Source organism: Molossus molossus, unplaced genomic scaffold (genome assembly GCF_014108415.1).
Source record: "Molossus molossus isolate mMolMol1 unplaced genomic scaffold, mMolMol1.p scaffold_m16_p_1, whole genome shotgun sequence".
Classification (NCBI taxonomy): Eukaryota; Metazoa; Chordata; class Mammalia; order Chiroptera; family Molossidae; genus Molossus; species Molossus molossus.
The window spans coordinates 80,822,295-80,839,055 of NW_023425344.1; the positions used below are offsets into that span (position 1 = coordinate 80,822,295).

At 39.6% G+C, this 16,761-nt stretch overlaps 1 protein-coding gene and 1 long non-coding RNA gene across 8 annotated transcripts in view; one reads left to right on the top strand and one right to left on the bottom strand.

Annotated features, from left to right (window-relative positions):
* Positions 1-4,229, bottom strand: part of UBE2D3 (ubiquitin conjugating enzyme E2 D3) — a 32,311-nt gene extending 28,082 nt beyond the window's left edge. The window contains exons 1-2 of one of the 7 annotated variants that reach the window (XM_036239793.1): positions 4,109-4,229; positions 2,642-2,795 (exon numbers count right to left, since the gene is read on the bottom strand). In XM_036239793.1, the coding sequence (XP_036095686.1) occupies positions 2,642-2,665 (24 nt within the window). In that variant the 5' untranslated portion in view covers positions 2,666-2,795; positions 4,109-4,229. Of the gene's footprint in view, positions 1-1,968; positions 2,536-2,641; positions 2,796-3,581; positions 3,717-3,758; positions 4,083-4,108 lie in introns of those variants that run through there. The other 6 variants (XM_036239820.1, XM_036239784.1, XM_036239801.1 and 3 more) reach the window with 6 other exon arrangements.
* A 6,503-nt stretch (positions 4,230-10,732) lies between these two features.
* LOC118615187 lies at positions 10,733-14,979 on the top strand. Its single transcript, XR_004956399.1, has 2 exons — positions 10,733-10,769; positions 14,890-14,979. It is a non-coding gene; the product is annotated as an uncharacterized LOC118615187 (long non-coding RNA).
* Positions 14,980-16,761: the final 1,782 nt, after the last annotated feature.

The window sequence follows — 16,761 nt, forward strand, 5'->3', positions numbered from 1 at the left end:
GCTTGATCAAATGAACTACCAATGGTTAGTCTGACAATAAGCACTTCATTAAGAGATATATCTTAATATTTGGAATTGGAGGGTTTCAGAGAAGAATTCAAAGTAAATAGGTACATTTACTTTGCTAGCCTTCAAAAGGGTCAAGAAATAACATACTAACATCAATGCCTACTTGACCTCATTATTTCTATAACAGGTGCCCTCTTCCCAACAGTTGTCCACATGCTAAAATTCTATTTGGAACTGTGATTTCTTTTTAATTTCAATGTGTGATTCTGACAACTGCTGAAAATCAAAGCACATGCAACTCAAAACTTTTCTACAAGTTAAAAAAGACACACTGACTTTTCCAATTTGTAAAGTGTCATTATGTCAAGTTTCTGTATTATACAAATCTTCAAAACATTTATATGTCAATCAAGTATTAACAAAGTACTGGACTAGAATGTTCTTTAATAAAAGTTTTGGAGATTAAAGTGATACTCAAATAGCAGTAATAATAATCTGAATGTCATGTGCCAAGGGCCTGTTCAAAACCACACATTACCCTGTTTAATACTAAAAACAAACAAAAACCCCTTAGAAATCTAAATTTTGTTTTGTTCATTGCTGCATCCCCAGTGTCTAGACAGAATCTGCTCCATACTAGGCACTCAACTCTTTACTTCTCATGTAAAACAAATATTCATTTCATAGAAGCATATGGATAACTTGCCCAGTCCTAGAATTCTAACTAGAGCATTTCTGCTCCAAAGTTCATACGCTTAACAATTATATTGCCTCTCTAGAGCTTTTAAATCATTAAAAGTGGTGTTGCAGCAGCTGGTTATCACCTGCAAAAGAAAAAAAATCAATGAGACCCTCCTTTTAAAGTGTTCTTTCCACATGTATAAAAAGCTATGGATCTGACATTATTCCACATCTTAGTGGCCTGAATCCCCATAGATAAAAAAGGGTTTGATTTGCACTAAATATTATGTTCTTTATGCTTCTCCAATGTGTTGCTAGCCTTCAAAAGGGTCACAGAAAAGGATGTTTAAATAACCCTTTAAACCTGAATTCCTAGTTTTTCTTCCTCTTCTTTTCCATCGTCTCAAACATACAAAAACTTAAGTTTGTATTTATATAAACCCACAATGACAATGCAAGGATGGCCTAAGACAAACTCAAAGATTTCAACATCAATAGATGAGTGAAGGTCTAAACCTTCATCTTCAAATATAGCAGTTTTACCAAATAAACACCAAAGTCATAAGTAAATATAAAATTAATCAGTATCAGGTCTATTTTAGTAAAGCCAAGACCTTGCATTTCCTTCCATGCACAACTTTTTTTTTTTTTTAAAGTAACGTATCAAAACCAAAGATTCTACCCTACAACTTCCAGTCTCCTAGTTTTAGTAAAGCTGAACTTATTCCATGACATTTTTTTCAAGTTAGCTGTAAATACTCCACCCTCCTCGATTGTGCAAGAACCACACACACCACAAATACACAAGTTACAAAAAAAGGAAATACGGTCTGAGAGTTTGAATATAGCTAAGCATGGAGCAGGAGGTCTTAGTGCAGTGTACGACCTAATGTAAAAGTTAACACCTAACAAAGAACATTATTTCATATTATTACAAAAGGAGATGCCGGAAAAAGCCTGAACCAGTTAAAGCAGCCGCCATCTTAAAATGCGGGGTAGAAGTTAGAGCAAGAAAATGAGACTAAACCACCGGAGGTGGAGGTTCCGCTCACCCCGAGCCTTGAAAAAATTTTTTTTTCTTTTTTTAAACCGAGACCGACAGGTTAGTGTCAGAACACGTTTTAAGTAGCGAAACAATCTTCCCAAAGAGTGCTATTACATGGGCTGAGAAAAAAAACAGGTACACCCAACCTTAGCTTACTGACATCGAGCCCTCCGCACACCCCCAGTCCCCCACCCCCAGTCAGAAGGGAAAGAAAGCTTCCAGAAGGCGCTTACATCAGTTCCCGGTGTGCTTCTGATAAATAGCTTCGGGTGAAAAGTCTGAGCCATAGGAAGTGGCAACACTGTGTCAGCCCATCTCCTCCCAACCCCACTCATTCTTGTGTAACCTGCCCAGAGTGATGAAGAGTTTCTGACTAGAATCATTCACTACTCTTCGGGTGGCACGACAATCCTATCCCAACCTCTAATAAAGTTCGGGACCTGCCGGATTTTTTATCTTTTCCCCGCTGAGCTTCCTATCCTTCTTCGCCCTAGAAAGCCTAGAACGTTAATCTTAAAATTAAAGTAAGTTTTCAAGCACCGAAAATAGGAAGCGCCACGACATCTGCGGGAGTCTCTCTCCTCAATTCTGACCCCCAAATGGGATTAACTCTTCATTTAGAAACAGAATTGAGGAGCCTGAAATCACTCTTTTCCACCCCGAATTTGCACCGATTTCACTGAAACGTACTCAAGATAACATCCCACTTGCCACAAGTGTTCTGTTCACTAGCTTTAAACTTCATTTCTTTACAAAGTAGATCCGCGTTCCCCATCCCCCAATGGAACAATGATCCAAGGAAGGATATTTTCATAATTATACGTCCCCCACCCCCACCCCCGCTTCCCCCAGGCCTGTGCCTTCCTTTCCTACCACGACCCCATCCCCTTCAGCTCCCCGAGTTACCTTATTAATCCGTTTCAGCGCCATAGTCTGTGCTTTGCGTCTGGCTCCTCACTATCTCGGTGTGTGCTCAAAGGTCCGGCCAAAACTCTTGATTATCCCGGCGGTAGGAAGGATTGTCTCTTCGTCTCACACCGGCTCTGCCAGACACAGGTGCCTTTTGCAAAAACGGAGCAGATCAGCACTCGCACAGGCCCCGGAGAGACCCCGATGAATCCAGGTCCCTTAAAACGGCCGAGATGCGGGGTGGGTGGGGTGGCGTGGCAAAGCCACCAAAAGAGCCTCTATGCCGAGCTTCGGCCCGAAGAGGGGACGGAGTGACGGGAAGAGCGCAGGGGTGGCTACAAGTTGGACTTCCCGGCCTCTCGAAAGGAAGAGACCCGGGTGGGAGAGGAAGAGGCGTAGGAGAAAGGGGTGGGTGCGGGGCAGGGTCCGGAGCCCAGCAGAGGAGGAGCCGGGGCCTAGTCGGCGCTATGCCGGCGTCACTAGGGCAAAGAAAGGCTAGGGGGGAGGGGGAAACAGGAGACTCCGGACTGACGCCAGGCTTCTTTCGGTTTCTACTCAAAGGTGCGGCCGGGAAGGGGAAGGAAATAGAGAAGAGAGGCTGGATGTGTGTTGCTGTCTTCGCAGCTACAGCTATTCTGTGTCGCCCCTGACGCCACCGTACACTCCGCCTTCCAGCGCGCTCCCGCGCGCGCCCGCCCGGCCACCGCCACCACGCGCCCGTGCAGCCCCTGAGGCTCCGGCTTAGGCGCGAGGACGCGCCCATTCCCCCTCCCCCTTAAGCAGGTGAGGCCCCGGCTTCTCCAGCCTTCCCACCTTACCCCACCCAACAGGCTGATCACCCAAGCCACCCAAGGCCTGTGTTTCCCCTCTTACCCGGCCGGCCAGTAGGCCGGCCGGCCTCCCTTCCCTTCCCTTCCCTTCCCCTAGCCATCCACACCCACGCGTACTGAGGGGCCGGGGCCTCCCTCGAGCTGCGGCCTCGGCCTCCTCCCCGCGCGGAAGCTGGGTGCCTCCCCGGCCCTACGGGGCTCACGCGCACGACACAGCCACAAGATGTCCGCTCTGACGGAACTACAGCCAGCTGCCACGCTCCGCCCCTCCCCCCTCCTCCTGCCTCTTCACCGCCGCGTATCAGTCCGCCAACGCCGCCGTCCCGAGCACAGGACGAATCTAGGGTGCAGGGAGACGGTTTACTTCCCACGTCCAGGACCGAGTGTCTGCGCTACCCACTTTTCCTTCTTTTCAAAACAGCATCTTCTCACTAAACAGATCGGAGGTTGGACTGGGAGGGCGGGGGCCGAAGGCGGGTCAAGGGCTGGGGGGAAGGGTAGACGGGCGGCGGAAACCCTTAGACTCAGAGAAGCATCGAGAACCGGAAGGAGTCCATAGGAGGAAGGTAATGGAAACGGCAGCTGCGCGCTAGAGCCCCACGCCCCTCCCAGCAGCGTCCCCCAGTTTTCTCACTTGGTATTGCGGCGGATCTCGCGATAACCTCGTGGCTGGCTCACAGGAGCTGTAGGTCTGCAATGACTTAAGGGCAGTTTTGTGCACTCTTCCTGAATTGGGCCCGCCCCCAAACCCACAAACTCTCGCGAGATTCCATGAGGCACCGGCTGGAGCTGGGGCGGGCCGTCGCTGGGGAAGCACCGCCCCTGAATGCTTATGCTGGTGGGAGGGAGAGGAAATGGAATTCCCCGGACTGGTAAGAGCGCGGGCAGACACATCCCTCTCACGCGCCCAATCAGGAATGTGCGGTGGGAGGTTCCGTGGTCTAATTACCGGGTACTTTTAGTCCTGGTTGACCCGGGCTTTTGAAGTTTCTGGGGGAACAGGTGAGAGATATTTACTCTCCTGCCGGTCTGTCCCGGTTAACCATTGGGCGGAGGCGTCCCTCAGAATGGGAAGCGTCATTTAAAATAGAAACTAGCGGACCGCTGATCGGAGCTCCCACCAGCCGATGTGACTGTATTTGACTCTAGGAGCAATACTGAGAAGAGCGGACCCATAGCACAGACCTGGTCCCAGAATTAGAGCAACCTAGAAATCAAGCTCAACTGTGAACTGAGTAGCATAGAGGTTAGAGACAGAAGCGGACTGGTCTCTGTAATCAACTAGCACCATCCGCCAAGGTTAGGGTATGGAATAGACTTACTACCTTTTACCTCCTGTTGCCATGTTTCCACTCCCAGAGCCACAGCCTTGTGAAACTCAAGAAGTCAAAGCTTGGGGTCAGAAAACTCAATACTTAGTGTAACACCCAAGGGAAGAAATATTAGGATAGGACTGGCCTGTTTTAATCTGCTCGTTGTGAAGTATGGAGAGGCCGATTTTCCTCTCTCGTGTTTCCTTCAGGCAAAGGTTAGTAACACATTTTTAAAGGAATTTTTTAAAGGTAAGCATTGACCTGCTTAAAGTTTTCTAACATTCCTTAATGAACCCACTTAAGGAAGTGGAGATCTTTAACAATTAAATGGGAATATAAATTTGTTTTTAAAAAGGTAAGCAAGTTATTTCCTGTTTCAAGAAAGTATTACCTAATAAAAACTTAATAGGTCTGATAAGTTAGCTAATACATACTGTTCAGGAGACCATAATAGTGTCATTAGAGCACTTAGTGAAACTGCTCAAGTCTATGGAATCACCTAGAAATTTTGCTGAAAATGCGGATTTTTATATAGTAGGCCAGATGAAGCCTGAGATTCTTCATTTCTAATAAACCCCCAGGTGATACAGATTATTCTGGTCAGAGCAACTCATTAAGTAGCAAAGCACTAAAGTGCTCACCTCTTGGTCTAGTACTGTACTCCCCCCCCAACTCTTCCACCCAATAATCTTTTCTTTGTTCTTTCTTTTACGCAAATAGAGTAGAAACACAGGATTAGGCACTTCGGAGTGGAGGAAGAAATCCAGGTTTGATTTCTGGCTCCATTAATTCCCATTTGTGGGATATTGTGTGATTACTTAGTTTCTTCAACACTAAACTAGGCACAATAATAGCTGTCCTTTCTCATAGGGTTATTGTGTTGTTCAGATGTCATAATGTATGTGAAATGGCACTGTAGACTACAGTGCTATATAAACTGGTTATTAAACTAACCAGTGAGACATTAACTAGCCATAGTGTGAAATAAATCTGTAAGAATAATGATGTTTATTAAACACATTATGTACCAGATACTATGCTTGTTAACCCCCCTTTACGATTAAACTGATGCACAGAGATTGTTACCATCCAAAGGTCACACAGCTAATAAATGGCAGAAGTTGAATTTGAACCCGTGCAGTTGACTTCAGAGTATTTATTGAATGGAACTTCATATTATCTCTTAATGTAGAAAGTGGAAGAGTAGGATGTTTTATGTTTCTACTTTAAATGCCATCTGAATCTAATTTTACGACTCATTTCTCCGTTTGTTTTGTTCCTTCAGAAGCCAGGGTTGAAGTGTAGTAGGAAACATCCCTACCTCGGAGAAGCCAATTTATATTTCCCCAATTTAAACAGTTTTCAGAATGAAAGTATAATGAATCATGTTAATGCTCTGAACTAACAGCACAGTGGACTGGGACAGATTTGAAGTTAGAGTGCTTAAATATTTTTGGTAACACAAACCATTTTGGCTGTCTGGTGAAGTCGTGGACTCTTCTTAGAAAAATGTTTTTAAATGTATAAAATAAAATTCATAGCATTATAAAAGAAAACATTTTGAAATAGTCTTAAAATATTAAAGAAAAACAAATCGTTGATACAGGAATAAATGTGCTTTATTAACACAGTAAGATCAAGTGATGGGTCTAGAAAGACCAAATTTTTGAAGTGATGAACATAAATATTTCCAGAGCTTACAACAGTGTGATATAAAGTATCTGTGATTCCTACTAGTGACACAAACATAGGTTTGTTGCTTACATTCAAAATGGAAGGAAATGTGAATTTTCAGTTAGAGATCAGTAAAAATAAAGATGTAATTTATTTTTTCACATCCAAGTTCACATACACCCTGATTTCTATTCATGAACTACATGTTAAAATAAAATCTTAGGTAGAGTCAAGTAGGCTTTTTCCTATGATTAATGAAGAAAAAGTTTAATTGCCACCAGTACACCCTCCTTAAGAAGGCATGGAAGTGTGTAATAAGTTTAGGAAATAGTTTTATCCCATTTGTTGATCTTTTTTTGATACCTATAATGTTACCCTATGGAAAATTTACCTATCCAGAATGATTCATTTCCCAAGCATTCTGGGTAAGTTAGGTTTTACTATATAATTCTTATTCCACACTTTTTCAATAAGATATGGTGGAAGAATTCAAAATGAAAATACCAACCAAGGATGAAAGAAATTAAAATACTGTATATTTAAACATTTTTAAATAAGTGTTAATAATTATTATTTGAAGTACAGTATGCTGGATCCTTATCTCATCAAATCTCCATTATAAAGATGAAACACTCAAGTTCATATAATTACTAAGTCATAGAGCCAGAATTTAAACCTAGGCAGCCTGGCCTCAAAGCTCATACTCTTAACCACTTAGCTATTTATTTTTTTTCTTTTTTTTTTTTTTGGTATGTGCCCCTAGCGGGAACTGAACACAGTACTCTCTGGTCCACAGGCTGATGCTCCAATTGCTGAGCCAAACTGGCCAGGGCCTTAGCTGTTTATTACAACAAATACACATTTGCTGCCTGTTTGTATTTCTTAGTATTCCAAGTAAAATTCTATCCCGTGACTAAAAGGAATTTTTAAAATTCTCCCTTTGTAGTGGTATTGCTTTTATCCAGAACCATTTTTAAACAAGTGGGCTACCAATTGGGACTGGAAAATAGCTTGTTTTATAGAAATTTTTGATATAATGGAGTTTTGCTTAGAAGATGAAGAAATTCACTAGTGCTCTTTGTTCCCTTCCCCACAAACATGCATCTGAAATTAAACCTTTGTTTTATAATGGTACCACTATATTTTTTATATTGACCACTATCAAGATTGTATACAAGAAATGATGACATACAAATAAATCATAATGTATGAGGCTGTCGTTATCTATGCTTAATGGAGAATGTGACTGTCTAATCCTAAATTCCTTTTTATTTGGCACTAAAGTGAATTTTCTGGTTTTCTGTTTGTTTGTATTTACACCAGCAAACTTAACATCTCTACTAAATTTTGCTAAGGTTACAATTAAAAGGAACATGGCCAGGAAGCATTTTGATGTTTAAGGAGGTAACCTAGGTTTAGCTCAAACCTTAAAATACTATTTGCATATTTAGTGTTATAGAGAGCCCACTTTGTAATTCCAAATAAAGTTAAAGCTGACTTTATTCACTTGACCTATTTGATTTACAGTGGTAGAAATGTCTCCATCTGAAAAAAAGGAAGGAAAATAATCATGTTTTCTTTATATTGCAGTTTGCAATGTGCTAAAAAGATGGTTTTATATATTGAAACATTTACATTCAGAAATTGATACAAGTACAAAATGTAGAAAAGATTAGCTAAAAATCCCATCCTTAATATTATATTGAAATCTCAAAAACTTTATAATTATAATAGATCAGATTTTCTTGCATGGATTGGCATAAAACATGAGAAATATATTAAGGATCCAGAAAATTAGTACTACAGGGGCAATGAAAAAACTAATCCAAATAATGAAGGTGTACCAAAGTCTTAATATTATGTGACTGCATCAATGAAGCAATGTTTGAGTACAGGGATTAATTAAAATGTAGTTGTGAATAAATATAATGAACACAGATTAGTACATATACATATTCTTGTTAATATTGCATATTAATATTGTTTTCAGATTTTTGTAACTTTCTGATAATTTTAATAACTTGGTAAGGTTACTGGCTGTAACACAGTGTATGTAATTTTATTAGTTTAATTAAATTGTAAATGCGAAGGTATAGATTTTATATTCAGAATGCATGTTTACATATTGTTTAGAATAAGTAATTTAGAACCCTAGTCAACCAAATGTTATTTTGTATTATTGCATGAAGATAAAATGAGTTTCTATATCTAACCTGTTCAGAATCTTGTTTTTATGATTAAGACAAGTCATGTGGTTTAGGATACTACTTTATATCATGCTAAGAACATCATTTTGACCTTAAGATGGTTTTTGGCACATAATGAACCATGAACAAATGTTTGAGCTAAAAAAAAAATTGGAATATTTTCCACATAAAATCTTGTATACATGAATGTTCAAGTAGCATTATTCATAATAGCCAAAAGTGGAAACAACTTAAATGTTCACCAGCTGATAAGTGGATACATAAAATGTAGTATATCCATATGATGTAATAGTATTATTTAATAAGGAACACAATACTGATATATTCTACAACATGTATCTTTTTTTATTGATTGATTTTAGAGAGAGGGGTGAGGGAGAGATAGAAACATTGATGAGATAGAACACTGATTGGCCACCTCCTGCATGTCCCCCCCCACCCCCCCAATGGGGATTTGGCCCACAACCTGGGAATGTGTCCTGACTGGGAATCAAACTGGTGACCTCTTGGTGCGTGGGTCAATGCTCAAACACTGAGCCACACTGGCCAGACAACATGTATCTTTTTAAAAAATATATTTTAAATTGCTTTTAGAGGGAGAGGGAGAGAGAGAAACACTGACTGGCTGCCTCTCACACAAGCCCTGACTGGGGACGAATCCAAAACCTGGGCATGTGCCCTAAGAATTGAACCAGTTGCACTGGGTGATGCTCAACCAACTGACCCACACTGGCCAGGGCTACAACAGGTATCTTGAAGCTTGAAAATACTAAGTTTAAAAACTCATACACAAAAGGCCACATACTGTATGATTCCATTTATATGAAATAACTAAAGTAGGCAAATCCATAGAGACAGAGTAGATTACTGGTTGCAAGGGACTAGGGGCAGGGAGAACGGGGAATGACTGCTAATGAGTTTGGGGTCTTTTGGGGAGAGGTGATGAAATACTCTAAAATTAGATAATGGTAATGGTCACACAACTCAATATACTAAAACCCAATAAACTGTACACTTTAGAAATATAATGTAATATCCACTGAGAACAGAGCCACCTGAATTGTATACTTTAAAAGAACGAATTTATGGTATGTGAATTAACTCAATGTAAATTTTTAAAAATTAATTACAACCAAAATGTGAAATCAGTCTGGAAACTTGTAAGTAAATATTTTCAGTATCTCATAATACTTTTCAGGTTACTGATGATAAATGAGATAGAGCATCCCCCCTGGCCAGTTTTGGCTCAGCAGTTAGAATTTGGCCCGAGGACCAAAGGGTCGCAGGTCTGATTCCCAGTCAAGGGCACAAATCCTGTTGCAGGTTTGATCCCTGTCCCTAGTCAGGGTCATGTGGGAGGCAACCAATCAGTGTCTCTCTCACATGGATGTTTCTCTCCCCTGCTCCCTCCCTTCCACTCTATTGAAAATCAGTATCCTTGGATGAGGATTAACAACAACAAAAAAGATACAGCATCCTTGTAAAATGTGAAACATATACACCCAGCAAGAGGTTTTTCCTTCAGTACAAGCAGTAATGCAATTTAGATTTGGTTTTACTATAATAAGCATTTACTGTCAGTCTTAAATTTAGAGGTGTTTTCATCAATATTTGCTTAATGAAACGCAGTAATTAAAAATCAATTTTAGCCCTGGTTTCAGAGGTTAGAGCTTCTGCTTGCAGATTGAAGAGTCACAGGTTCAATTCCCAGTCAAGGGTATGTACCTCAGTTGCAGGTTCGATCCCTGGTCCCAGTCGGGGTCATGCGGGAGGTAACCCAATCGATGTGTTTCTCACATGGATGTTTCTCTCTCTCTCTCTCTCTCTCTCTCTCTCTCTCTCTTCCCCTCCCTCCCTCCTCCCCTCTCACTCTAAAGAATAAATAAATAGCCCTGGCTGATTTGGCTCACGGGTTAGAGCATCGGCCTGTGGTCCAGAGAGACCAGCGTTTGGTTCCCGCTAGGGGCGCATACCTCGGTTGCAGTTTGTCCCCGGCCCTGGTTGGTTGTACGATGGCAGCCACTCGATGTGTCCCTTTCACGTCGATGTTTCTCTCTCTCCCTCCCACTCTACCTGAACAGAAAATGGAAAATGTCCTCAGGTGAGGATAAAAAAATAAATAAATAGATAAAATCAATGGAAAAATATCCTAAGGTGAAGATTTAAAAAAATTAATTTTAAGTGGTACTGTATTTCATTGAAAATTAAAATTCATAATTATAGCCAGAAATGGAATACACCGATCTTGGCCTACTCTACAGATTTTTTTTTTTTTAAATTTCAAATGAAATGTAGGTTGAAAGTCATGTAGGGGTAAGTCATCTAGATAAGGATTTTCAGGGTGAGATACTGTCAAATTGCAAAACTAAATTTGATGTCCTTTTTTCAAGGGAAAACAATCCATGGATTATGGAGTACAGTGCCTCACAATCAGTGGAACACTGCTCCAGAGAGATTTGGGGCAGGAGAGCGATTTGGGGCAGGAGTGAGTTTTATAGAGCATTAGAAGCAGCAACTGGGAAACAAGGCATGATTGGCTAGCAGGCAGGGAATTTCCTTGTAAGGCTAGCAGTGTTTCCTGAGGAAAAGTCAGCTGTCTATATAGCTGAGTTGGAGAATTGTTTCTGATTGGTGTAGGTTAGGTTTCCTTGACAGGTGTTTAGTGCAGGCTGCCTTAGGGTTAGATTTGTGATGTGACAGACCACTGGGCAGCCACCTTTTTGTGGGTCCCAATATATGAATTAACTTTATCAGTACTTAACTAAAAATAAAAAATTAAAATTAAAATTACCTGCCACCGATAATTACAATCTTTCACTTTGTTAAAATACAAAAAATCTAAAATAAACAGAGATTGGGTATGATTTAGACCAGAAATGATCATTTTACCAATTCTGTATTTGATTGTTTAAATATATACAAGATTTCTTTAGTAAGGTAGTGATGATAAATTAAAGATTCTATTAAAGAATTGTGTGTTAGGAGTTATTGTGGGAATGTTGTACATAATGGTTCTAAAGAATCAGATCTATATAGTATCTAAGTGATTTAATGAAACCACTGACATGAGGCTTTTGTTTTTAATACATACTATCAAGTACCTGTTGATTATTTTTCATTGCACATAACACATGGCACTAAAAGAATGAAACTTACTAAGAAACATTCCACTACATCTAAAAAAAAAAATTTAATGAATTTGGCTCATTAAAGAAGTGTGACAATTTCAGAGATATCCCATCATGAAAGCACAGTAAATCTCAAAGTTAATGATTACATAATAATGAGATTGGGCTTTACCATTTATACCTGGTAAGAGAACAGTATGATACAGATTCTCCATCTTACCAAAAGACCCATTTTTAAAAAAATGAGCCATAGGTGCTACAATACTTTAATTCAACTCTCCCCCACCCCCAACAAAACAACAACAACAAAAATGGGAGTTAAAATATAATTAGATATTCACAGATTTGTGTGAATTTAGCTTTCCTTCTATTCTCATTAATGGAGAGAAGAGGAAGATTACTTTGGAGCATTTTCGTGGTAGGGCTAAATGCTTACCCCTGGCTTGGGTAGGGGTATAATTAAGGACAAAGGCAAGGTAAGGACATTGGAGACTCGATGGAGAAGCATGCAGAAAGTGCAAAGAAAAATGTCCAAGTGAAACTTAAACTGTTCTTGGGGAAACTGGGAATGAGAAGAAACTTTTTTTTTTTCTTGTTCCTTCTCTTTGCTCAAGTACTACAAGGTTTCCTACCCTAGAAAACAATTCAGGCTACCACTATTGTGGTTATGTTTCATGTAACTTAATTGCCTTTTTTGTACTTGCCAGCTTGAAATCTAGTCACCATAACATTGTTCACTATAATAGTGCATTCTGCCTTCCAGAAAGCCTCCCTACTTACAAACACAGTTTTAAAAAACATCCATTTATAATACAGAACTGCTTTTGATGCCGGGTGAGGCAAGACCAAGAGACTGTCATAGCAATATTTAGGTCTGACTAGGCTAAAGGAGGTCTTTTAGGTTTAGGTTGAAGAATGTTAATGTAATAGAGATCTATTAATAGAATTGCTCCCATTCTCCTAAATGTTCATTTGAGAAATTTTTTGGAATGCCTATTATGTGCCAGACACTGAACTAGATACTGAAGATATAGATGTCACCTTTAAGAACGTCTTTTACAGAGCATTTGAGATCTTGCCTCCTAGCAATGTTGTCAGTTTGGCTCAAGTAAACTCTTACACAAAAACAAAGCAAAACAAAAAGTATTTTAATTGGGGAGATCATTAAGGATCAAACAACTACCACAGTGTGTTTGATGACATAAATGCATGCACAAAGTAAGCTGAGGGTGGTAAGAGAAAGTTTCTCTGTGGAAGAGAGTTATTGTTAAACAAATGAAGAAAAAGGAGGTGAAGGAGGAAAAAAGAAAAGGGAGGAAGGCTCCTAGGCAGAGGGAACAAAGTGAAATCTCAGAGAACTTGACCTGGTAATTCTCCAAAAGACTTTGCTGCAGTAGAGTGTGCACATGTGTGTGTGCGTGTGCATGTGCATTTGTGAAGCGGGTAGAGGGTGCTAGTGGTGGGAAGAGAAAGAAGAAATTAAATGAGAGAAAACAGCCCTGGTTGGTGTGGCTCGGTTGAGTGTTGTCCCATGCACCAAGAGATCAGAGATTTGATCCCCAGTGGGAGGTGGGGGGGGATGTGCAAGAGGCAGCCAGTCAATGTTTCTCTCATGTATGTTTCTTTCTCTCCCTCTCCCTTTCCCTCTAAAATCAATAAAAACATATTTAAATAATAAATGAGACAAAACAGTTGAAAGATAAAACTAGATATGTTGAGGTCCTCAACATGGCATATTAATGAACTCAGATTTTATTCTAAAGGGTATGGCATGGGGAAATTGAATTTTTAGCATAAAAAAATCTCGATCAGCTTTTAATCATGAAAAGGTAACTATGATAGCATTGTGGAAGATGTAATGGAAGGGTGTATTGGTGTGGAGACTAGAGGCAAAGAGACCACTAGGAATGCTATTAAAGTATCTAGATGAGATGTGATTGTGAGAAAGACCGGAAATAGTTGCAGTAATTAATGCCTCTAAGGACTCATACTACAAGAGGTAAATTTAAATAGAAACAGAAGTGTATATTAAGTGTGGAAAAATGTAAACTAATAATATCTGCTACTTGATTTTTATTTTATTTTTTACAAATTAAATCGCCTCTTGAAACAAAAAATTACCACAATTTAGGTTTTTAAAATTTGGCATGTCTATACTACTCTGTGTTCCATATATAATGACTGGTTTTCTCTACTAGAACCTTTAGGAGACCTTTGTTCATTCTTTCATGGGTGTCATTTGGCTTTCACATTGCCAGGAAAAAAGCATTTATTATCTATTTCTGTTCTCATTTGCCTAAGACAAAGTACTATTACATGTGCCAACAAGATCCTATATCTAAACACAACACAAGCTCTGGAATCAGATGGCAGTACTTAGTTTTAAGTGGGAATCAAGGTGACCTGGACTATGCTTATGTTAATTATTATAGATTAATGAAATCACAACAAGGAAAAAAATCTGGTAGAGAATTCAAAGATTCTTGTTTGACAAACACTGATGTAAAGGTTATAAACATCCTTTTATCACATACCTAAAGTCAGATTTGTTGTCTGATCTTGTGACTCCTAAGTAGAGCCAAGAAATGCTAGGCAGGTAGGACAAATAAATAAATGGGATTAAAATGAAAGTGAAGGGAGAAAGAAAGGGTTTAGATACATTGTAATGGTCATTCCTGTTCTAGAAATCAGAACATAATTTCTAACAGAAAAGTAGTTATGTCTTCAGGTCAACCCACAAAGGGCTATTCTCTAAATCCAACCTCTCTGTATGTGTTATGTCCTATGAGAAAATGTTCTACAGTGTTTCAATTGATAAAGCAGTATCGATCCATGCCCTCTGCCCATCAGAATGAGGAATCCTACCTTTCTATTAGCAAGAAATTCTCCTAGCTTCAAGCAATAGTTACTTCCTATACTTTAGGGCAAGTATTCAAACAAAGCAGGAATAATTGGATATAGGTTAAAATCATATTGAATTGTTGGATGAAAGCCTTAGAAAGTTGGAGATTGGTGGCCAGAGAATCTGTACATTTATACTTGGGTGTTACTGTGTGGTTTAGGTTGGCTCTGAGACCCTCCTCTCTTTTTCAGTGGCAGATTGGTTCACCCACATTCCCCTCCACTGCTGTTATCAATTGCTTCCTAATAGGAACCAACAAGTTTTCTCTTCTGCTCGCCATGGTAAAGTACAATCTCACAGGATTCATTTTCCCTTATTCTTTTGTTCCTAAAGCAAGTATGTACCCTAAGCTTTCATACAGGTTTTTATTTCTGGTACTAGGACTTAAGGTTTTTTTAATATAATTATAAGCAAACAGCTGAGAGTATGAAGGTCAGCAACAGAGTAGCTAAAGGGAAAGAGTTAAAGAACTCTCATTTGATCCTGGTTTCCTTTCTATCACCACCCCAAAGCCCCCACTAAACAAATTAGACTCAACAGAAAAAGTCACAAGAGTCAACTATATTTTAAAGGAAAATTAGAAATGGTTATTATAATAGTTTCTTTGATGTAACAAATTAGTACAAAACGTAGTGAATTAAAAACCCCAGTTATAGATTTGGAGCCCAAAAACCCGAATGGGTCTCACTGGTCTAAAGGTATAATAAAGGTTGGTTCTTTCCTGAAAGTTGTAGGACAGAATCTGTTTTCTTGCTCTTTCTAGCTTCTAGAGGCCACTAGCATTCCTTGGCTTGACCTCTTTCAACCTTCAGAGTAATGGCTAGTTGAGTCTTCTTCATCGCATCACTCTGACATACTCTGCCTCCTCCTTTCATTTATAAAGACCTTTATAGTATACTGGGCCTACACAGATATTCCAGGATAATCTCACCACTTGATGGCAAATTGATCAGCAATCTTAATTTCATCCACAACCTCAATTCCTCTTGCTATGTAAATAACAAATTCACAGATTAGGGACTGCTATGTGAACATCTTTGGTGGTGGCAGGGGAGGGAGGGTACATTACTCTGGCTACTATAGCTATAATTCACTGGGTACTTGAGTTTAAGAGCAACTTCTTCCCATCCCTCCATCGATTCCCACATTGTTCATCCAAAATATATTTGACCGCCCATTCCAAATACCAAGTGTCAAAGGTCATAGAAAATTCAAATATACTGAAGATTAGAAATTTGTCAAATATTTTGTCACTTTTAACTCAGAATTTAAGTGAAGTGGTGTTGACATAATTTAGATTTAAGTAGGTTGGGAAGTGAAAAAATGGAGAGCATGGCCATGTTAGGAAACTAGAAGATAAAGTCTTAGCTTAGAGCAGTGATTTTCAACCTTTTTCATCTCATGGCACACATAAACTAATTACTAAAATTCTGCAACACATCAAAACTATTTTTTGCTGGTCTGACAGAAAAAAAGGTATAATTTTGATTCATTCACACTGGACAATTATTATTGTGTTGGCAGATGTCATTTTTTGTTAGACAATCTAAGGGAAAAGAGATCAGTGCCCCTGACTAAATAGTCAGGTACTGCATATTTTAAAAATTCTTTTGGCACACCAGGCATGCGTCTTACAGTACAGCAGTTGAAAATTGCAGGCTTAGAGGAACTCAGGGTCAAAGGAGGATATTTTTTTAGAATGGGAAAGAACTATTTGCGAATAGTCTAGGGGGAGTCATGAGAGAGATGAGATACAGAACAGACAGACCAGTGGATGGAGCCAGTTTCTTCATAAGATGTGACTGTAGGTCAAAAATAGAGTACAGCTGACCCTTGAATAAAACACAGGAGTTATGGGCACTCCACCCCCTACCACCCTGCAGTTGAAAATCCATGTGTAACTTTTGATTCCTCCCAAACCTAGTTGTTCCTCAGTATCCACATGGGATTGGTTCCAGGCCACTGCAGATACCCAAATCCACAGACGCTCAAGTCCCCTATATAAAAAAGGTGTATAAGCCCAGCCAGTGTGGCTCAGTGGTTGAGCGTTGACCCATGCACCA